The sequence below is a fragment of the Drosophila tropicalis genome, unplaced genomic scaffold (assembly GCF_018151085.1).
Source record: "Drosophila tropicalis isolate 14030-0801.00 unplaced genomic scaffold, ASM1815108v1 contig_593, whole genome shotgun sequence".
In the NCBI taxonomy this organism is placed as follows: Eukaryota; Metazoa; Arthropoda; class Insecta; order Diptera; family Drosophilidae; genus Drosophila; species Drosophila tropicalis.
In genome coordinates this window covers 11450377-11470475 of record NW_027173070.1, presented here as the reverse complement: position 1 = coordinate 11470475, position 20099 = coordinate 11450377, and the positions used below count along the sequence as shown (strand labels likewise).

At 37.6% G+C, this 20099-nt stretch overlaps 3 protein-coding genes across 6 annotated transcripts in view; 1 reads left to right on the top strand and 2 right to left on the bottom strand.

Annotated features, from left to right (window-relative positions):
- Positions 1–4601: 4601 nt before the first annotated feature.
- Positions 4602–16537, top strand: trpl (transient receptor potential-like). 4 transcript variants are annotated; one of them, XM_068289569.1, is made up of 14 exons: positions 4602–4853; positions 7369–7535; positions 7931–8091; positions 10904–11073; positions 11538–11605; positions 12547–12689; positions 12776–13383; positions 13469–13742; positions 13812–14204; positions 14292–14487; positions 14580–14744; positions 15044–15266; positions 15323–15662; positions 15719–16537. In XM_068289569.1, exons 2-14 carry the CDS (start codon positions 7506–7508, stop codon positions 16383–16385), a joined length of 3438 nt encoding a protein of 1145 aa, XP_068145670.1. In that variant the 5' UTR covers positions 4602–4853; positions 7369–7505; the 3' UTR covers positions 16386–16537. The 4 variants fall into 4 exon arrangements, with proteins under 4 accessions (XP_068145670.1, XP_068145669.1, XP_068145671.1 ...); XM_068289568.1 differs by having other exon boundaries at positions 7354–7535; XM_068289570.1 differs by having other exon boundaries at positions 4603–4853; positions 7354–7535; positions 15047–15266.
- Positions 9420–10483, bottom strand: LOC137576447 (uncharacterized). The gene is made up of 2 exons (XM_068289572.1): positions 10220–10483; positions 9420–10161 (listed from the first exon to the last, which is right to left on the bottom strand). The coding sequence occupies exons 1-2, from the start codon at positions 10272–10274 to the stop codon at positions 9755–9757; spliced, it is 462 nt and encodes a 153-aa protein (XP_068145673.1). The 5' UTR covers positions 10275–10483; the 3' UTR covers positions 9420–9754.
- Positions 16538–18574: 2037 nt separating the features above from the next.
- Positions 18575–20099, bottom strand: part of LOC137577117 (AF4/FMR2 family member lilli) — a 53999-nt gene continuing 52474 nt past the window's right edge. Inside the window, exon 9 of the mRNA XM_068290507.1 lies at positions 18575–19527. Coding sequence (XP_068146608.1) covers positions 18759–19527 — 769 coding nt within the window. The 3' untranslated portion in view covers positions 18575–18758. The remainder of the gene's footprint in view (positions 19528–20099) is intronic.

Here is a 20099-nt window from a genome sequence, read left to right as displayed (position 1 = left end):
ATTCAATCATCTGATATGTTTGCTATTTAGGTATTGGCAAATTAGAAATATTAACTCTAGAGTGGCACTTACTTACCTCATTGACTTGATTGCGAATCATTTTTCTCCATTTACATATTTGACCTAATAAGAGCTCCAGTTTGGATCAATTCAATTGGGTTAGAGCATAATTTCTAGTTTGCGAAATGTTTTCTTTATTTTTCAGAGCATTGGCATTCCGAGCAAATTGGTTTTGACCTTGCTCTATAGAAAACATTTCGCCCACTCACACGCATACGTTCAGTTAAAATTCTCTGACCCCCTGGGGAGGCGGGTGGTATGGCTATTGGCGGTATAGTTGTGGGCCTTTTAGCCATCTTTCCAAATCAATTTGTGGGCCTTTCATCTGTTTCTTAGTTTTCTGGGTCATTAATGGGAAATATGTAAAATATGTAGACAAATGGCAATATAAATTATTTAATTTGAACAAAATGACTTAAGAATTTAATTGTCACCTCCCTCTCTCTTTTTAGCTTTCTTTTGCTTTTGTGTGGCATGTGGCATGTGGGGGTCGCTATTCGTCGTCGTGTCGAGTCGTTCGTTGACTGGCGCCGCATTTTATGACATCTAGAATTATGTATAAATATCTTTCAGTGTGTGTTATAATTTACAAAAATAGTGTCACTTGGCCTCTACACCAGACGTTGACAGCCAGAGATCAATGTTACATATACATACATATGTTTAAGTATATGTATATACAAATATATATGCATATATTTATAAAGAATATAAATAAAAGCCTTGGACCTTGCTGCTTGAACTTGTGTCAAAGTGGAACAATGACAAATTTTCTGACTTGTAGGAGAATTATTCATCATCATCGTCATTAAGATTTTCCTGTTGTTATAAAATTGATTTTTAGTTTTGCTGCTCTTAGTTAGTTTGTTTGGCCCACTTCCGGCGTTGATTTGTTTACGTCTGAATGGTACGGCCCACGTAAACAAATGCACAGGTGAATTTTATTTATAAACCAAACCAAAAAAAAAAAATGTATCTTTAAGTACGTCAGAATCTCAAAAATCCAAATTTGTTTAAAATTCTTTTCTCCACTTGTGATTTGTGTCTCATGTTTTTCGTTTTCTGCGTTGTGTTGTAAATCAAAGAAACAAGGAGAAAAACAAAATGTTCTTATTGACATTTTTAGACAAGCAGCTGCAAAAATTATGGGTCATCTGGGATAGGGTTCGAAAGAAGTTTTTGCGGTTAACCGCAAAACAATTAAATTTGATTGCCTTTTAAATCCTTTGTGGGGCTTAGGTTTGGTGCTGGGGATGGGGATGTGGATGGGTCGGCTTTCCATCGTCTTGTTGTATCTTGAGGTGAAGGCGGATGTCTCGCTTTGACTCTCTAATCCGTTTGGCAAGTTTCATGTCTCGGCACGTACGCTCTCACACCTCAGGATTCCTGGTTGAAGGAGAATGAGGACGAGAATGTTGCTCAGTTGCTGATGTTGAGCAAATTTATTTTACCACAAGGATTGCTTGTGCTTCTTGCTACTTGCTGCTTGTGTTGTTGTGCGGTTAGCTCACGGATTTGTTCAAAAAGCAATTTTGTTTATTTGTTTCGTTTTAAATTTTAAAGGTCCAGCCCAGTTAGCTAGCAAGCTGTACACACACCGAAAAAGTTCATTGATGAAAATCCAGCAAAAATTGAATGCCTCAATGGTTTGGTATTTGCAATGAAATAAATATTTAAAGATTGCCTGGCACACATGCCTACGCAAATGGCCAATTCCACACGCCATGACGTTACTTTTGCTATTGCTGGATGGGTGCGGGGAGGGGGTTGGCTTTCGAGGGTCCGAAACTGAAAAAGATCGAAAACGGAAGCATAAATTCAATGCAGTCCTTAAAATATGCAATAAAACTTGGTCAACAGTAAGTGAATTGTATACAGCATAGCCTACTTTTAGCTGCTGACTGCAAAAATCTCTGGATGCCAAAATTATATTTACGGAAAGGAGTTTAAAGCAAAAAGTGTTTAATAGCACTCTCGTAGAAAAGAAATATTATTTGCAGACAATTTTTGAGTCATACGAAAAGTTTAAAATCTGTTGAAACAATGAATATCTCTCGGCTGCCTTTTCACTGCCATTTTACATACGTATGATGGAACACTGCAACAGGACCGTATGCTTATCTTTTTTTGAGATACCATATATTTCGGAAGTACCTACTATATCTTATTTTAAAATATTAATTTCATGGTACAAAAAAGGTATTTCATTGCAAATCGGATTTCTTAATATTTGTACTTTAAAACGTGTATGTATATACAATATAACTCATCGCAACCATTGTGAAATGTTTTCTCCTCCAGCTAAATCAATGTCTATAATTATGCATTCCAATAACAAATTTTCGCATGCAGCATAAAATAATGGGAAGCCATCAGCATACAATTTATGGCAAATGCAACGCAGCAGCCATAAATTTAATGCAAGGCAAACAAAAATGATGCAAGAGGAAAAGAGAGAGCAAGTGAGAAAGAACAGAGGTAGAAAAGACCAAGGGATGAGTTGGGAAAGGGAAAGAAATCTCATCAAAACACACAAAAACCAAGAAAAATATTGAATGCAATTTTATTTGCCGCACACAGAGTTACATACACACACTAATATACATATACAACCATAAACATATAGAAACACACTCACACACATATATAGATGCAATCCATGTAGCTGAAGAATATTCTTTGCCTGGTTAGATATATCATAAGGATAACCTGCTTCTGTGTGCGTGTAACTATGCTACTTAGTGTCTGTTGGTGTTTGCATAAGGGACTGCTGCGGCAGTGCTTATAAGCAACATGCTAAAGGAGACCTGTCACACACACACACACCCGAGCAGAGCGATACACATACACACACACTCGATGTGCGCACCTGGCGAGAGAAATCTTATTTCCTGTCGCGTCACAGCGTTCACAATGTAGCATACCATCAGGCGCAACTTAAAAGGCAACTCCGTCAATTCAAGTCAATTCATTTGGCCAACAACAACAACAGCAGTGGCAACAACAACATTCACATGCTGCATTCCTGGTATTCACTGATATGCCGTCATGGTTACCCATCCATCCACCTACATCCTAGTCCTGGCATGAGATGCCAGCCTTTTAAAATGAATTTCCTTCTCTTTTGCCATTCTCTTTCTATTTTGCTCCCAGCTTTGGCAGTGTTTTTCTTTGGCTTTTGCCACAAAACGTGCAACCATGCGAGGTCCTCAATTGTTGTCCTCATCTGGTCTCTACTCTTCTCTCATCAAAATCTAGTTGAAGATTTTTGATTTAATTTTGGTTTGCTTTGCCAGCTGAAGAAGGTTGCTTACTGCACGTTTTTTTGCTTTCATTTTTTTCGATTTGATGGCATTTGCTGCTCTTTTAGCTCTGGCTCTTTACTCCCCTCCCCCTCTTTCTCTATTCCTGCTGACTTGATAATCCTAAATTGGTATAAAAATGTTTTCAAACTAATGAAATATATGATATCATACTGGTAAATGCTTCGTATGCGTAATTCAAGCACACAACAGAGGAAAATTGAAATTGCATCCAAATTGATATTTTGGGAAAAACAAAAGGCCACTAACAGACCTGTGAGCATTCAAAGTGATCAAATGAGATATACATAAATTCTTAAGCCGTCTAATAGGAAAGTTGCAAAGAATTTTAAGTTATAAGGAGTTCAAATTCTTTGATTGAGTCGACTTTATGATTTTTTTGTATAATTTGGAAGAATTTCGAGAATAAGCTTGAATATATCTTTTGAAAAGAAAACAATTATGTTTCGATTTAAAAAACAGGTTATTAAAAAATTCTGTTTAACTGTTGACTCGATTTCTGCTTAAGTTGTTTCTAACTACCTTTACCTCGACTACCCTGTAAGTAGCTTATATTCACAATCAAATTAAATACGCTGCACTTGACAGCATGGAAGCAAAAAAAAAAAAAGAAGAATAAAAATAAAAATGTGCAATAACAAAGTGTGGCAGTACTTACAAGGCGATTTAGAAAGGAAAGAATAGAGACACATGCGAGACTAGACAGAAGGTGGGCGACCGAAGGGGGCCAATGCAAATGAAATCACAGCAAATTAGTTGTAATTGAATTGCTGACAGTCGTGAGACTTTGTCCTTAACTTACAATATACAGATAAATATATATATATATTTACTATATACCATTTCATTTGATAATCGCCTTAAACTTGTTGATGGGCGGTGACCCTAGGCAAGGTGAGAACGCCACCTGTCGTCAGTTGTTGGCCAGTTGGCATATAAATATGTTTGGTTGTTGAACTTGTGTGTGTATGTGTTGTGGGTCCAACCTTCATACCTTTCACTCCTCCGTCTCCTCTTTCTTCTTTTTGCTTCCTTTTTGTATGTATTTGCTGTCTGCAAACAAATATTTGACGTTTTAGTCTAATTAAATTAGTTACAAATGCCCGCCATTTTTCCCCCCAAACAATCATCAGCGCCCTCTTCGCCTACCTCCCAGAGGGGCATAAAAGGTATAAATTTCCGTGTGTTCGTTCAAGTTGGGGAAATTTTTGCGAGTGCCTCGTGGCTAACGGTACGCAGTTTGTCGTTGAGACCCTTAACGTATGCAACGCAAAAATTGTATTGTCTAGTAGTTGCTTTATTTATACTTCGTTCACTATACTATTTTTTTTTTTGGTCTTTCTTATTTTGTCCAATACTCTAAGCCTTATACATATGAAATTTCAACATCGTCGCTGTCGTTGTCGTTGTCGTCCATTGTGCGGTAAAGTTGAACAATTGCACACGTTTTTATGTGCAAGAATGCAAGAAGTAAGTGGCTTATGTGCTGTTTCCCATAAAGCCAAAGTGAATTATATACTACCTAGTTATAACTGAATGGATAAAACAGAGCGACACACACACACCCAGACAAAGAGAAAGAGAGAGAAGCGAAGAAACGAAGTAGCCATTGTGTGGTCATTGAAGTGTGTATATATCTGTATGTTCGTGTGTGTATGTGCAAGTGTGTATAATTGAGGAAAACTTTCGTTTTGTGCATAAAATCTAAACTAAATCAAAAGCAGTTTTAATCACAAAAGCCTAAGATTATTCTCTCCGAGTTATTCTATTTAAAAAGAGACACGCACAGAAAGAGAGAGAGAGACACAGCAGGAGTGGAAGAGATATAAATTTGTTTAAACAACTTCAATAAATAGATTTAAGCCTCTCTTCTAGAAGCTAACCGGTGACGTTTGAAAAGGTCAAAATGTTAAAATCCAGAGAAATAATTTACCTTCATTAAGTTGGTACAAGATATTGCAAAAATGTTAAAAAAAAAAAAACTGTCACCAAAAGTTCCAACTAAATAAAAACTGAAAACAAAGTTAAATAATTTATGACATCTCGGACGGATCTAGATAATGTTTTCGAGGAGGTTCTAATCAAAGTTGTCGGTTTGAAACATCAACAAACCCAAATCTGGACAAACTGAGAAACAATCAATTGAATATTCTTTGTTAGAAAATACAGATAATTCTAGATACTTTCAGACACCTGGCATGAAACCAATTGATACCTATTATATGAATTGCATGAATACTTTCAAAAGACCAAAGGAGTCAAAGGTTTTACAACTTACTCCATTCATTTTAATGAGTAAATAAAAACATTTTATTGAATTGTGAGTCCATGGCTTCTCTCTTATCCAAACACAATTTTTGTTGATGAAAGAATGGCTTGCTGTTGTTTTTAGAAACGTTTGGACAATTTTTGACCAAGTGTAATGTATGTATAAATAATATATAAAATGATAAGCAGGTGATAGATATTTATATATAAACAGATATGCATAGACAGATTGATCATTGGACATCGATTAACATATCTGTCATGTATTCATACTATTATTTTGTGTGAAATATATCTTAGGTACAATTAATCATTTTCCAATATGTGTTTGTGTATGTTTTATACGGTCAACTGACTGACAAAGAGAATAATTCTATCTACCTACTCGATTATATAGCTAATTACTTTTTATTTCTTGCAAAACATTTAATCATTTTTATTGGTTTCCTAGTGGAAGTTTAAACAAAAAACTGTCTGTAATATATGTATATCTGTAATATACATATACACAATGCCCGTTTAAAGATAAATTTTCGAATTTATGATGACAGTTTTATCGGACAACATGTAAAAGCATATATATGTATGTGTGTGTATATTTCTAGGTATATATATTTGAGTGTAAAGCCATTGCAAAAGTTCTCTTTGGCCACTTATAATTCTATTAAACTATTAACTTAATTAAACAATACAAACAACCAAAAGGCAGCCTTTTGTCCTTTATCTCTCTATCCCTCTCCCCTTGCCCGCTCCTGTTCGCTGTTCATTGGCGAAACAAAACACAATGGCTAGGTAGAAAGGCTCAGCCATTTTTTATGGTGGACAAGTGGAAAAAGTGCAAAAGTCTGTCTGCCCGTGTGTGTATGAGTGAGTGTGTGTTTTTTTAAACCCAGTCATCTATATACTATTATACGTCGTATGTATATAAATGTGACTACATGGTATCTGCATTTTTTATGGCCGAAATGGTCAACAACAAAAACCTCTCATGCATTTTTACACTAAAAAGCTCTTTTGTTACAAAGAATCGGCGGCGAAAGAGAGAGCGAGTAAATTTTGCTCTATACTTTTCATAAGATTCAATTTACATATATACATATAGCAACATTTGTATTATTATAAACAAATTTGCAAAAGTTTCGCCCCACTTACAGCTGCATATAAACACATATATATATATATACATACATACATATATATACATATATATAGAAAAACGAAATGTAATTGAAATCAAAATATAATTAATGATGTATTAGATGAAATTTCAATTGCAAATGTAGTTTGTGGCCAAAAGTGAGAAAGCAAACATCAAGAAAATTTGCAAAAATCTTTGGAAAATCCATAGAAAAATAGCAAAACATTTAAAAAAGATTTAAGTTGACCAACTAAACAGAAAAAAAAGGGAGACAACTGTGTATATATTATAAACAGCTTAAATGACAAAGTTTAAGCCAACCGAAAACCAAAAACTAAGACAAAAAACCATTTGAAAGCATCTAACCAAGTGTTTTGTGTGTGTGTGTGGGGGAGAGAAGGGAAAGGGTAAGGGGTTGGGTTTGTATGTGCAGTGTGAAAATTTCAAAGTTGCAGTTTTTCTGAGCTTATAGTTTGGGTTTTTTTTTGGCTTAACTTATAGTCTGCCTTCTTTCTCTCTCTCTCTCTCTGTCTTTGTGTCTCTCCCACGGTGTCTGTGCTTAAGCCCTATGACATGTAGCTGACAGGAAACAAAAAAAAACAGAAGTTGGATATAACTAAAAGAACTGCAGTGTTGTATAACTTTCCATCAAGACACACACACATAAATACCAATCAGTTGGCTGTTTTGCATTTTCTTTAATTGAAAAGAAACTCATGGGTCGCAAAAAGAAAATTCCAATGGGCGTAAGTACACACAAAATTGAGCAAATTGATAACAAAACAAAAAAACCTGGTTAACTTAAAGTACCTACAAGTAGATTAAAGTTAGTTGCTTCCGCTGCTGCTGCTGCTTAGCTTAAACGCTTGGAAATGGCACATTTCATTTCCATACCATTTAGAGGCAAAGGATATTACCAACATATATAGAGGCGGGATGGGGGCGATGTACCAATCCAGTCAAGCATCATCCTCCTTTGCTCCACTTTGCACTTAATTTTCTTATATGTTTATTTTTTCTTTTTATTTATTTGCAATTCCGCGTTTACGCGTAAAACACACACACAAACACAAAACACACACACCTGTCTCAGGTATTCAGAGTGCCTTCTTTTTGTGTCTTTAAAAAAAAAATCTGCCAGGTATCGGCTGGTGGTGCCAATGGCAATGGCAACGCCACCTCGAACACCTCAAAAACCGTAGGCGGCTGCTGTGTACCGCTGGGATTACCGCAACCTTTGCTGCTCGAGGAGAAGAAATTCCTGTTGGCTGTCGAGCGTGGCGATATACCAAATGTACGCAGGTGAGTAAAGTGGCACGGTCTGCCATTGGGTTTGGGTTTGAGGGCATGGTTAGAGGTGAGTTTGGGGCTACACGCGTTGTTCTTTCCTTTTGCAATCATGCATACCCTGTAAATGCATTCACTAGTAAAAGTATTATGCTTTAGAATAGGTTCAAAAGTTCCAACAAATTGGAATCTCTTATGGCCCTCTGTTTTACTTCTTGCTCTCCAATTCAGTCACAAACTTTTCCTAATGAATGAGTAAACATAGATTGCAGTATTAGATAATAGTATAAACTTCTAACACATTTAATGTGAAGAACAGTGATCCTTTCGCTGAACTATTTTCATTATATTACAGATGTAAAGGATATAAACAGTTCGAAGTATGCATGTTAGGTACCCCCTTTGCCTGTGTGTTGATATTTTTTTCTCGCTGTTTTTCTGTTTTGTTTAAATGATGCCGCGTCGAGAGACTCTCTCGCAGGTGTCGATGGGCCGCTGCCGGCTGGGAATGTCTGTGGGTAACATAAATCCCATCAACATCAGCCACCATGTTATTTGCATAGCTGCTGCCGAGTGCTGCCTGTCTGACAGTCTGCCAGTCTGCCATTCTGTTCCGTTTGGCCCCTGAGGGTGTGAAATTGTTACCCAACTTGTATCTTCCTCTATGTTAACGTGTCTATATGTGCTTGTGTCTGTATCCTTATCCCGTATCCTGCTAACATGCCACTTAATAAGCTCTTCTTCAGCTTCCGGTCGTTTAAAATACATTTTAATGAATTTACAATTAATTTCGTTTATGTTTTATAATGCATATTTATGCAAGAAGCACAAAAAATACATCAATTCTCTAGTCAAAAGGAAGAAACCTTTGGCACCAACAATTCGTTTAGGCTATGTATGGGATCTACATAAATATATATGTGTCCTTGAACGTTGGAGGACATTCTTTGAACTTTAAGGGTTTAAGTTAAGTCATGCCTTAAAAATCTGAGATCATTTTGTATGAATAGTTAAAAATATGATAAAAACACACCTTCATCAGATCCAAAATTCATTTTTCTGAGTTGTATATGCATATCCTGATTCAGTTTGTCTCTATAAAGCTCATTTGAAACTTCTTTGGCAACGACTATTAACTGGAAGACTTTATTGTCAAGATTGGACCTTCTTCCGTTTTGATGGTTGAAACTTGCTTGTAGTATTGGTCATAAAATATAGTTTTCGATAATTAATTGATTTATCAAGTCATCCGAATTTATTATCTCAAATAATAGATGTGGCTTTACATTCCAGCATAAATTTCCTTGACCCAGCAGACTTTATCCAAAAAAGAAAAATGCAAATTTCATTAACATTTGGAGAACCTCGTTTATGTAGCTAATCACGTAACAATATATATTAGTTTTGCATCACTAACAAATATACATCTAATATACAAACAATTATACGATTATAAAGGGCAAAGTGTAGATTTTGAACGTTTTGGGGAAAATTCTGCTTTAACTCAAGTCAAGTTTCTTGAGGCGACTTTCTGCAGTCATAAAGTTAAAGGATGATCATGTAGAGATGCTCAGCAAGTTGCTTGCGTGCGTGAGTGTATGTGTAAATGTGTAATAATGTGGAATGTTTTCAATAGTGCTCGAGCAGTGTCATTGTGATTTGTTTTTCATTTTGACAATTAAGATTTAATTGAACGATAGGGATTGTAACTTTTCATCTCGTCCAATGTATAACGATAGATAACCTTCGATGGTGGCTCTTCCTCAGAACCAAGGGAATCATCCTCCTCTTCGGTACGAATTTCATTCTCAGTCTCATTTCCAGTCTCCAAGCCAAGGCCTTTTAGCTGGCAGGCCTGACGATAGAGTTCCTCCTCGCGATCCATATAGAATTCGCAACCTGTGTGTCCCACGTGACGATGATGCGGCGAAACTGGTGAAACTGGCGATGGTGGCGGGGCCAGAGTGTAGGGTGAAACCAGTGTCCCATATCCTCGCACAGGTGGCGAAATTGGCGCAGCTGCAAACCAGTTTGGATGTGGTGTGGCAATGCCACCGCCACCTCCCAATTTTACCGTTTGAGTTTCTAGTAAACCAAAGGCAAGTCATCAACCAAATCATAAAATGATTGGACTAGTGCTTACCTTTATTCTTTTGGGCCATTTTGATGACGAGACCTTGTCCTTCGGTGGCATTCATTTTGGATGTTTCTTTAATTTTTCTTTGCGTTGCGTACAAATAATTTAATTGACAAATGTAATTGAATACCCCCGGTTTAAATAAAAGGATATAGGATCGAACGCGTTGTTGTTGAAATTTAATAGAAAATTTTTAGTCGTAGAATTTTTTTCACAACAATTTTTGCTGGCGAACGATTGTAAAATGATTTCTCCTCAGTCGAAACGAAGTATGTGAAAAACAGCAGCTGACAGTTGAAAAGCAAAGGTAACTAGATGTTGTATTTAAAATATTTTTAGATCAAAGTCACTAAGTTTAAATATTTATTCATACATATACATACATATATGATTTTGAATTTGGGCCAAGTGCCTTTTTGGCACTCGATTGATTGGTAAAGTTTCTACTCACTTCATTTTCCCCGCTTGGCCTTCGCATGTAATTAGAAACTTTGCCGCCAACTTTCATTACAAAAAGGAAAAGCAAAGGAGGACCATAAAAAATAAACAGAAAAATGAGGAAAAAGTTATTTCAGTTTTTTTTTCTTATTTTTCAATATTTTGCCGTCCGTCTTTAATTAGTTGCCGCCCACTTTATTAAGTATATATTGGTTTCTCTCTCTCTCTCCGCTGTTTCCTTCCAATAATCAGAATTTTACAGAAAGCCCTGCGACAGCAGCATATCAACATCAATTGCATGGACCCCTTGGGACGACGAGCCCTGACCCTGGCCATTGATAATGAGAATCTGGAAATGACCGAACTGCTGGTCATTATGGGCGTGGAGACAAAGGATGCTCTACTTCATGCAATCAATGCGGGTAATATACATGAAAAAAAAACTAAGACATCAATAAAAGGAGATTTTTGCACAATTTAAAACGTAAACTTTTAATATTTAAACCACCTTCTATAAATAGTAAGAAGTAGTAAATAGCAGTAAACGCCTTAGGTTAATGGAAGTGATATCTAATATTCAACCAAACAAATTAAGAGTCAAGGGAGAAAAGAGTTTAAATTCAAACTCGATTATGATTATGGTTATATACAATCGATAGACGATAAACAAAGTGAAAGTGAAAAATCTGAGAATGACAGTTACTAAACAAATATGTAGTTAAAGACATCGAATAAAAATCTATGTAACTTTTTCACCGTCTATCCTTAAATAACAAATAAAAGTGTGTGAGCTCACCTCTCCTTTACCTTTTTTGTAAGCTTTCTATAAATTTTCAACTTTATGAATAATTAATTAATTGGATTTATTCCTTTCTTTTGTCTATAGAATTTGTTGAGGCTGTGGAAGTTCTGCTTCAGCATGAGGAACTCACTTACAAGGAGGGCGAACCCTATGTAAGTTATATGCACATAGATATATAGTTTTTTTTTTGTTTTCTTATGCTGAGCTCGGCTAATTTGTGGCACACTTAATCGTTGAAATCGTGTTAAAGGAAGGGGGGCTGGGGAGAGGGGTTCTAACATGATTTTAATCAGTTTCCGTGAGGATTCCTCGCACTCTCAACAGTTGCCATCTCTCTCGTTAGGCACGTACAGGACGTCGGAGGCAGACGCTTCGAGTTCGAGTTCGAGTGATTGGGAGTGTGCGATAAGCGCGATTGTGGAATGGGGCATGGGGCATGGGGCAATGTCTCCACACATTGAGTTTATGCTTATGGCAAATAAAGTTGTACATACACAAGAAGCTCTTCAGTTGGGTTTACTTGCCCTAGCTGCTTCTGCTCCTGCCTCATATTTATGCACACGAGCACGCTTCATTAGGCAGCCATTGAGAGCAATTGAAGCGTGAAAATTACTATTGTAACGCATATGCAATAAAATCGTTTAACAGAAATGATAGGCTACACCCAGATTTAAGTGACTTTGCGACATTTTTTTGTGAGTTTATTTGTTTTCGGATATTTAGATATTCTTTAAATAGGTTGACTAAACAGCCAAAGAAGCGTAACGCCCAAGTGACAAGGTCAAACATTCAACTATTCAACAAAGAAATTTAAAATTTTTGCTTAATATTTAACTAAATGTTAATGCAAAACTTTATTTAGTCCTAAAGCTAACCTAACCTAAGCTAACCTTTTATTAAAAATACTTAATAAATCTTTTGTTGACTTACTCTCAAATGCATGAGCATCTATTCTTTAGGTTAACTTCAACTTGACATCGACATGTCTTAAAATGGTTGACCTAAACCCAATTCTTTATCTTTGAAATGAACAAACTTAAATTAACCCCCACTTAACATTAACTTAACTTAACTCTTTGATTTTGTTTTACAGAGCTGGCAGAAAGTGGACATTAATACGGCAATGTTTGCCCCAGATATCACGCCTCTAATGCTTGCCGCCCACAAGAATAACTTTGAAATTCTGCGCATCCTTTTGGATCGAGGTGCTGCAGTGCCTGTGCCACATGATATACGGTAAAAGAAAGATAAAGCTGACTACAACACACACGCATAGACACACAGAAATTTACTGAACTAATCTTGTCCTGCACACTTTGTAGTTGCGGCTGTGATGAATGTGTACGACTAACAAGCAATGATTCGCTACGGCACTCTCTTTCACGTGTGAATATTTATCGTGCCCTATGCAGTACTTCGTTAATATGTCTCACCTCAAAGGATCCCATATTGACGGCCTTTCAACTATCTTGGGATTTGAGGAATTTGGCCCTAACTGAACAGGAATGCAAATCCGAGTATATGGAATTACGACGACAATGTCAGAAATTTGCTGTTGATCTTTTAGATCAGACTCGAACATCAAATGAATTGGCCATCATATTGAATTATGATCCACAGATATCAACCTATGAGCCGGGAGATCGTATGAGTTTGAATCGTCTTGTTCAGGCCATTGCGTATAAGCAAAAGAAATTCGTTGCCCATGCCAATATCCAGCAATTGTTGTCATCGATATGGTATGATGGCTTACCAGGTTTCCGTCGCAAAAGCATTGTAGACAAGTTTATTTGTATTGCCCAAGTGGCAGTGTTGTTTCCCCTCTACTGTTTCATCTACATGTTGGCTCCGAATTGCCGGACTGGCCAGCTTATGCGTAAACCGTTTATGAAATTCCTCATTCATGCCTCCTCCTACCTGTTCTTTTTGTGTGAGTATTGTGGCAGAGTCTAGCCGAGTGAATTTATGTATGTATTTCTCATCACATCATTCTTATTTACTTTCTGCCCCGACAGTCATTCTCATCTTGGTCTCTCAGCGAGCAGACGATGACTTTATACGTCTCTTTGGTACAAGTCGCATGAAGGCCGAACTGGATGAACAGGAGCTACGGCAACGTGGCCAGGCACCCAGCAAATTGGAACTAATTGTTGTACTCTATGTGATTGGCTTCATGTGGGAGGAGATACAGGAGATATTTGCTGTTGGGATGAAAAGTTATTTGCGTAACATGTGGAATTTCATAGATTTCCTACGCAACAGCCTCTACGTTTCGGTTATGTGTCTACGGTAAGTGAGTGTGTGAACAGTCCTTTGAAAATACTTGTTATGCAAAAAGTCTTTTTTGTTTTGCTACAGAGCCTTTGCATACATACAGCAAGCCACTGAAATTGCCCATGATCCACAGATGGCCTATATACCACGTGAGAAATGGCATGACTTTGATCCACAATTGATTGCCGAGGGTCTGTTTGCTGCTGCCAATGTATTTTCCGCCTTAAAGTTGGTTCATCTGTTTAGCATTAATCCGCATTTGGGACCATTGCAAATTTCATTGGGCCGCATGGTCATTGACATTGTGAAATTCTTTTTCATCTATACTCTGGTGCTGTTTGCCTTTGCCTGTGGTCTAAATCAGTTACTTTGGTATTTTGCTGCTCTCGAGAAGAGCAAATGTTATGTCTTGCCTGGAGGACAGGCGGATTGGGGCTCTCACGGTGATTCCTGCATGAAATGGCGACGCTTTGGCAAGTAAGTCCAGTCACCAAGCCAATTACAATGAGCCCAAAAGCCCATTTATTAAGCTAATTTGTCTGTCCCCTGTCCCCCTGTCTGTAGCCTCTTCGAGTCATCGCAGTCGCTGTTTTGGGCCAGTTTCGGCATGGTGGGCTTAGATGACTTCGAGCTAACGGGCATCAAATCCTATACTCGCTTCTGGGGTCTACTCATGTTCGGTTCGTATAGCGTCATCAATGTGATTGTATTGCTGAATTTGCTCATTGCCATGATGTCCAATTCGTATGCCATGATTGATGTAAGTTCTGCCCACACATTTTCTTCCTCCTTCGTCTTGTGCAAAGTTTTGGGCCAGAAGTTGACTAATTACCTGTTCTCTAATTTCTACAGGAACACTCGGATACAGAGTGGAAATTTGCTCGTACTAAGCTATGGATGAGTTACTTTGAGGATAGTGCTACCTTGCCACCTCCATTCAATGTATTACCCTCGGTTAAGTGGGTAATTAGGGTATTTAGAAAGTCTAGCAAGACCATCGATAGACAACGTTCAAAGGTGAGTAATTTGATTTTATAGTTTTTCAGATTTGGGACTAAATAATGATAGTCGATTCAATGAGAAGACAAGTCAAGTTCATTGTTCCTACAAAAAAAAGGCCAATAATCCACAATTAGTTTAATAAAACTATTTTCTCACTTTTTTTTTACATAAAGAAGGTCTAGTTTTATTAATTTTCTATTAGTCAAAAATGAAGTCTCAAATAAATGAATAGATTTCAAGTCTACTTGTTTATGACTCCCGAAGGATTGTGCTTAAATTTCCGACTCTATCTATTATCTATCTGTCTCTCTAAGCAGAAACGTCAAGAGCAGGAGCAGTACAATAAATATGACAATATAATGCGCTCTTTGGTTTGGCGCTATGTCGCCGCCATGCATCGCAAATTTGAAGATAATCCGGTGACTGAAGATGACATTAATGAGGTGAAAAGTGAGATTAATAGCATGCGCTATGAGATGCTTGAAATATTTGAGAATAGTGGACTAGATGTATCATCGGCAAACAAAAAGGAGAAGCGTGAGTATCCCACACTCAAATTAATACGGTCACTTTATCCAATTTCATTTGTATAGACTCTCGTCCACGTCGCATTAAAGTATGGGAAAGACGTCTAATGAAGGATTTCCAAGTGGCTCCCGTACAGACAAGCAGCTGTGAGCAATTGTCGGATGTCAACGGCGAAGGGGATATGAGTGAGATTAAAATTGAATCGATGCCCTCAAAGCCACCCAAGGAGACGGCACGAGAGCGTTTCCAGCGTGTGGCACGGCTGGTTCTTATGCAATCAACTGCCCACAAGTGGAATGTAGTGATTCGAGGCACTATGCCCAATTCTCAGATAGGACGCTGCAATACCCAAAAAGAGCGCAAGAATTTACAACATTTGGGCAAAGCCATCGAAGAGGCCAAAAGGTAAGAGTTTTCACACAAATAGGTAACCTAATCTTGGAATGCATGGCATTTCGCAGGCTCATTATGTTAACCCCAGGCTGCAATTCGGGTCGTGAGTCACCGATACGCATTGAGTTTGAGGATGAGAAGACGAGCACTTTGTTGGATTTGCTCAATCAAATTAGTGAGGAGATTAACGATTGTGAACGACCGAGAAAGAGGCCGATTTGGCGTCCACCCTTGAAATCGGTGCCAGCTCGTGCCCTAGCGGCACAAAATGCCCGCTCTCATACGGCACCAGAACTTAATCTGGCCAGAAAGAGTTCACCGGCTCCACCAATGCCCACTAGCAAGGCACCATCATCAACATCACCATCACCATCATCGGCTAAAATTTCATCAGCCATTGGCAATACTCGTGCACGGGAATTACCCTTATGCCCCAGTAAATTGGCCGCAACAGCCACGGCTCCAATTTCTCTACGGAAAGCAGCGCCAAATGCTCCAGCTACTGCGTCCATTACGGGCAATAAACAAAGCCATTCGTCTACTCCCTTTTCCGTGGAATTGGCTCGCAGTCATGGCGTGTCCTCGGCCAATTCGAATTCGTTTGACATACAAGTTGTCGATCTGGATCTGGAGAAAACCCAGAATCGTGAGAGAAAGAACTCCACAGCCAAAGATGATAACATTTCTGATATTAGCTCCGTTGTGAGCATGAGTCCCAAGCGGCCAAGGCATTAAAACTGAATGTGATTCTAGCATGGACTCTGGTGATAAGCTTCCTCCAATTGATGCCTAACAGATATACAAAAACTATTTATAGAGATATACATAGATATATATATATCTCCCTTTATTTATACACCACAATAAAATTATTTAGATAAATTTAAGCTGGCATATATTTTGCTGATTATGCGACAAAAAATGTATATATCAAAGGCAATTTGCCTATTTTATCAGATATTTATGATAGCATCGAAATCTATGGTCTTTGAGCATGACCCCCTTCTCCATCTTTATCCCGATATCCTTTTTCCTTTTGCTCCTCTATCGACTGAGTCTTAAGGCAAGCGTGCGTAAATTCCTGAGCCGGAAGCATCAAAAGTCATAAAGAAGCAAAGAACAACAAGGCAAAAGATAGAAAAAAGAAAAACGAAGATAGAAAAACATAAACAAGTCGCCAGCTAAACGTTGCCATTAGGGAAAAATAAGAGAGAAAGAAGAATTATAAATTCAATTTGATGTCATATCAATTGATTTTATGCTACATCTTTTTCAGCTTCTTTACCCATTCAAAAATTGTGGTATACCCTATATATGGTGCATAAAAAGTTGGGCACGTGGGTAAAGTCACGACTTTAAAAAGACTATGAACTAAATGATTTAATATTAAATAGTCAAAGACTCTTTGAAGTTGTTCAGTTATTCACTTTTAAAAAAATATAATTTCTTCATTTTTTGCTTGGAACAATCATCATTTAATTTCCCTAAATATATAGAAACTGTATCTGTTTATGAAAAAAGTTTACATTTTACATTATACATTATATTTATTTGAATTGATCCAATGAATTCAAAATTCACAATCACATTATTAGATATTTGAGATGATTTGATCAAATTGATCAATTGATCAAAGTCAAAATAGTATAATATCTCCAAGTAAAGTGTAAAAAACTAAAAAAACCTTTAAAAAATGATAAAGGAAGACCATTTAGGTTCTTACGCAAGAAAGTAGTCAACAAATATATCATCATCCCAAAATAACAGACTTTCGTAAAAAAAAATATTTAAAAATAAAATAAATTACTGAAGAATATCTCTGAAAAATTATTTGGATTAATGCTTTAATGCTTATCTTTAAGCTTATACGATGTATTGTATAGACTTAAACTACTAACTTGTTTTTTAATTATCTGTAATTAGTTACTCATTTAGGTTTAGGGTACTAACCATTCGCCCCATCGACATCTACTTACTGTCACATCTGCCAACAAGTTCGATTTTGGGTGTCCTTGGCTGATGGTTTCATTGGATTGCTGTGTTAGTAGGTCCTTGACTGACTTTTGGGTTTAGCTAGCGCGATGTGGTTCCCTCTTGGTTATTTTTTTTCCTGGTGACTGCGGCTGGCATTTGATTTTGATGACGCGTGGCACTTTGAAATTTATGCGCTACTCTAAACATACTTTGTATGCGCTCAATGCTTTGGAAAGATGATGAACGGTTGAGGGTTTTGCTACTCTCACTGTACACTGCGACATCCTGCTACGTGTGTCTGGTGCCTGGTTTGAAATTTGATGCTTTCAAGAGAGGATAAGCCAGTGAGTTTTGTGTGTGTGTGTGGGTGTGTGTCTGACTAAAGTAGCGGAAATATGTTGAGTCCTTGGAGCAAATTAAGACAAATATACATTTGGCATTTTATTTGATGGTAATAATATATGTTAATGTGATTAGCTTGATTAATATGGGGGATCATTTCCATGATGACATCATGGAATATATTTGTATTGATTTCCACTTTCGAACAACAACAGCAACAGGAACAACAACATTGGCAATGGACAAACATTAACAGCAAGGCAAATCGCCCATAAATATGCTACACAAAACTGTCATAAACTATTAGCAGAGCTATGATTCTGCTTGTCTCTCCGCCTCTCCACTTTCCCTCTGAGTCACTCTTCTCCTCAGCCAGCAGTAGACTGACATTCATTGACAGTCCAGGCCAGACCCTGACATATATACTGAGTGTATATGTGCGTGTGTGTGTGGGTGTGTGTGTTCGTATGTGAATGGTGTTAAATTTTGGCATGCCAACAACGTACGAGATCAAATTTCCCAAAAGTGTTTTTATCTATGGGCAAAAAGCCAAAGGCGGGATTACTGGATGGGGGGAAGGGAAGCCAGACGGCAAATGCCATGTACAATTTCTCAAATTTGCAAAATTCCATTTATTTACACAAATTCACTTGAATTTTCCTCCAACTCGGCATAATGTACATAGTTTATTTTCTCTACTGTTGATTGGGTTTACTTCTCTGTTGTGTGTGTGTATTATATATAGGTATAAGTAGTTGGGTTTTCGGCTTGCTTTTATTCGCCCGCCTCGTGTCACTCCGATTTGGTCAACTTCAGTCGCACAGCGATTCGACGACATTTCCACATCAATTGTGTCTCCAGTATACTAAAGGACATGGCCACTAGAACAAGACCGAGCAAAAGATAAGCACAGCAGGCATATAGTTGCAATTCGGGACCATTGAAACTCCGTGTGGGCGCAAAATCACCATAGCCAATGGTCGAGAGGGTAACAAAACAAAAGTAAGCCCCATCTACCAGTGACCAGTTCTCCCATAGGGCAAAGATCACAGTGCCCACACAAATGTAGCACATGAGTATCAGTAGGACCAAACTAATTGGCACCTGTTGCCTCTCAGCACTCGCATCCTCATCGTCATCATCACTGTAGTCATCATCATCATCGTCATGATGCTTATTGGCATGTCCTCCATCCAGTTCGCCATCATCGGACTCACTGATGCGATGTCGCTTGAGTTTCTTTAACACAAATTGCTCGGAGCTGCCGTGTTGCATGTATTCCTCATCGTCGGATGTCTCCGTATTTGTGGCTGTGGCATCATAAAGCGCTGCTGTGGCATGCCGCTGACAGCGGCGAGTTAGTAGCAAAGTCTTGCGGTTGAGACCACCAGCCTGCATGATTGTGTGGCGATGTAATGAGGAGGCGTGACGTGACTGATTGCCGGACTTTAATTCGTTGAAATCGTGTTGCTGCTGTTGTTGTTGCTGCTGGGTTAGACTCAGCTGCTGACTGTTTGCCGCTATCAAGGGCACTCGAGATGGTGTGCCATGGGGGCAGTTGCTATACGAGTATGAAATAAACCATAAAAGAAGGTTATCAATTACAAACATATATATTTACGTATGTATATGCCAAATATAGGTAAAACACATAAAAAACAAACGAAGGGAAAACCCCTAAACCACCTTAAGTCATAAAAACCAATGGCTTTTCGATCGATAAATCTATAAAATATTATTGGTAATATATTCTGTGACCCTACGATTCTGAGATGCTCTTTAAAATAAAGTTTTGAATGTAGAAATGTCATTGATTTCGATTCTAAAAGTGTAGGAATTTCCATAGTTTTGAAAACCATTTCTAAAAAACATGACTTTTTATTTCAAAACATTTGGATTTGAGTTTCAGTTGCGTCTGGATACTGAAATTCTGCTCTTAGTTTATTATATTTATATACAATTAGAAATTTAGTGTTGAATCAGTTAAGAATCAGTAATCTGGATACAAAAATCTTTATAACGGAAAGTATATGAATATATAAACTTAATTTGGAGCGAAAATTTGAAAGTTATTAAGGGGTTGAGGGCTTCAGAGACACAGGTCAATCATTTGACGATACTTATCCTAATAGA

Coding starts and splice junctions, on each gene's coding strand:
- trpl (XM_068289569.1), top strand. CDS start 7,506: ATGGGTCGCAAAAAGAAAATTCCAATGGGC. Junction 13,384..13,468: donor CTCCTACCTGTTCTTTTTGT/GTGAGTATTGTG, acceptor CTGCCCCGACAG/TCATTCTCATCTTGGTCTCT. Junction 15,267..15,322: donor GGCAAACAAAAAGGAGAAGC/GTGAGTATCCCA, acceptor TCATTTGTATAG/ACTCTCGTCCACGTCGCATT.
- LOC137576447 (XM_068289572.1), bottom strand. CDS start 10,274: ATGAATGCCACCGAAGGACAAGGTCTCGTCATCAAAATGGCCCAAAAG. Junction 10,162..10,219: donor AATGGCCCAAAAGAATAAAG/GTAAGCACTAGT, acceptor TTGGTTTACTAG/AAACTCAAACGGTAAAATTG.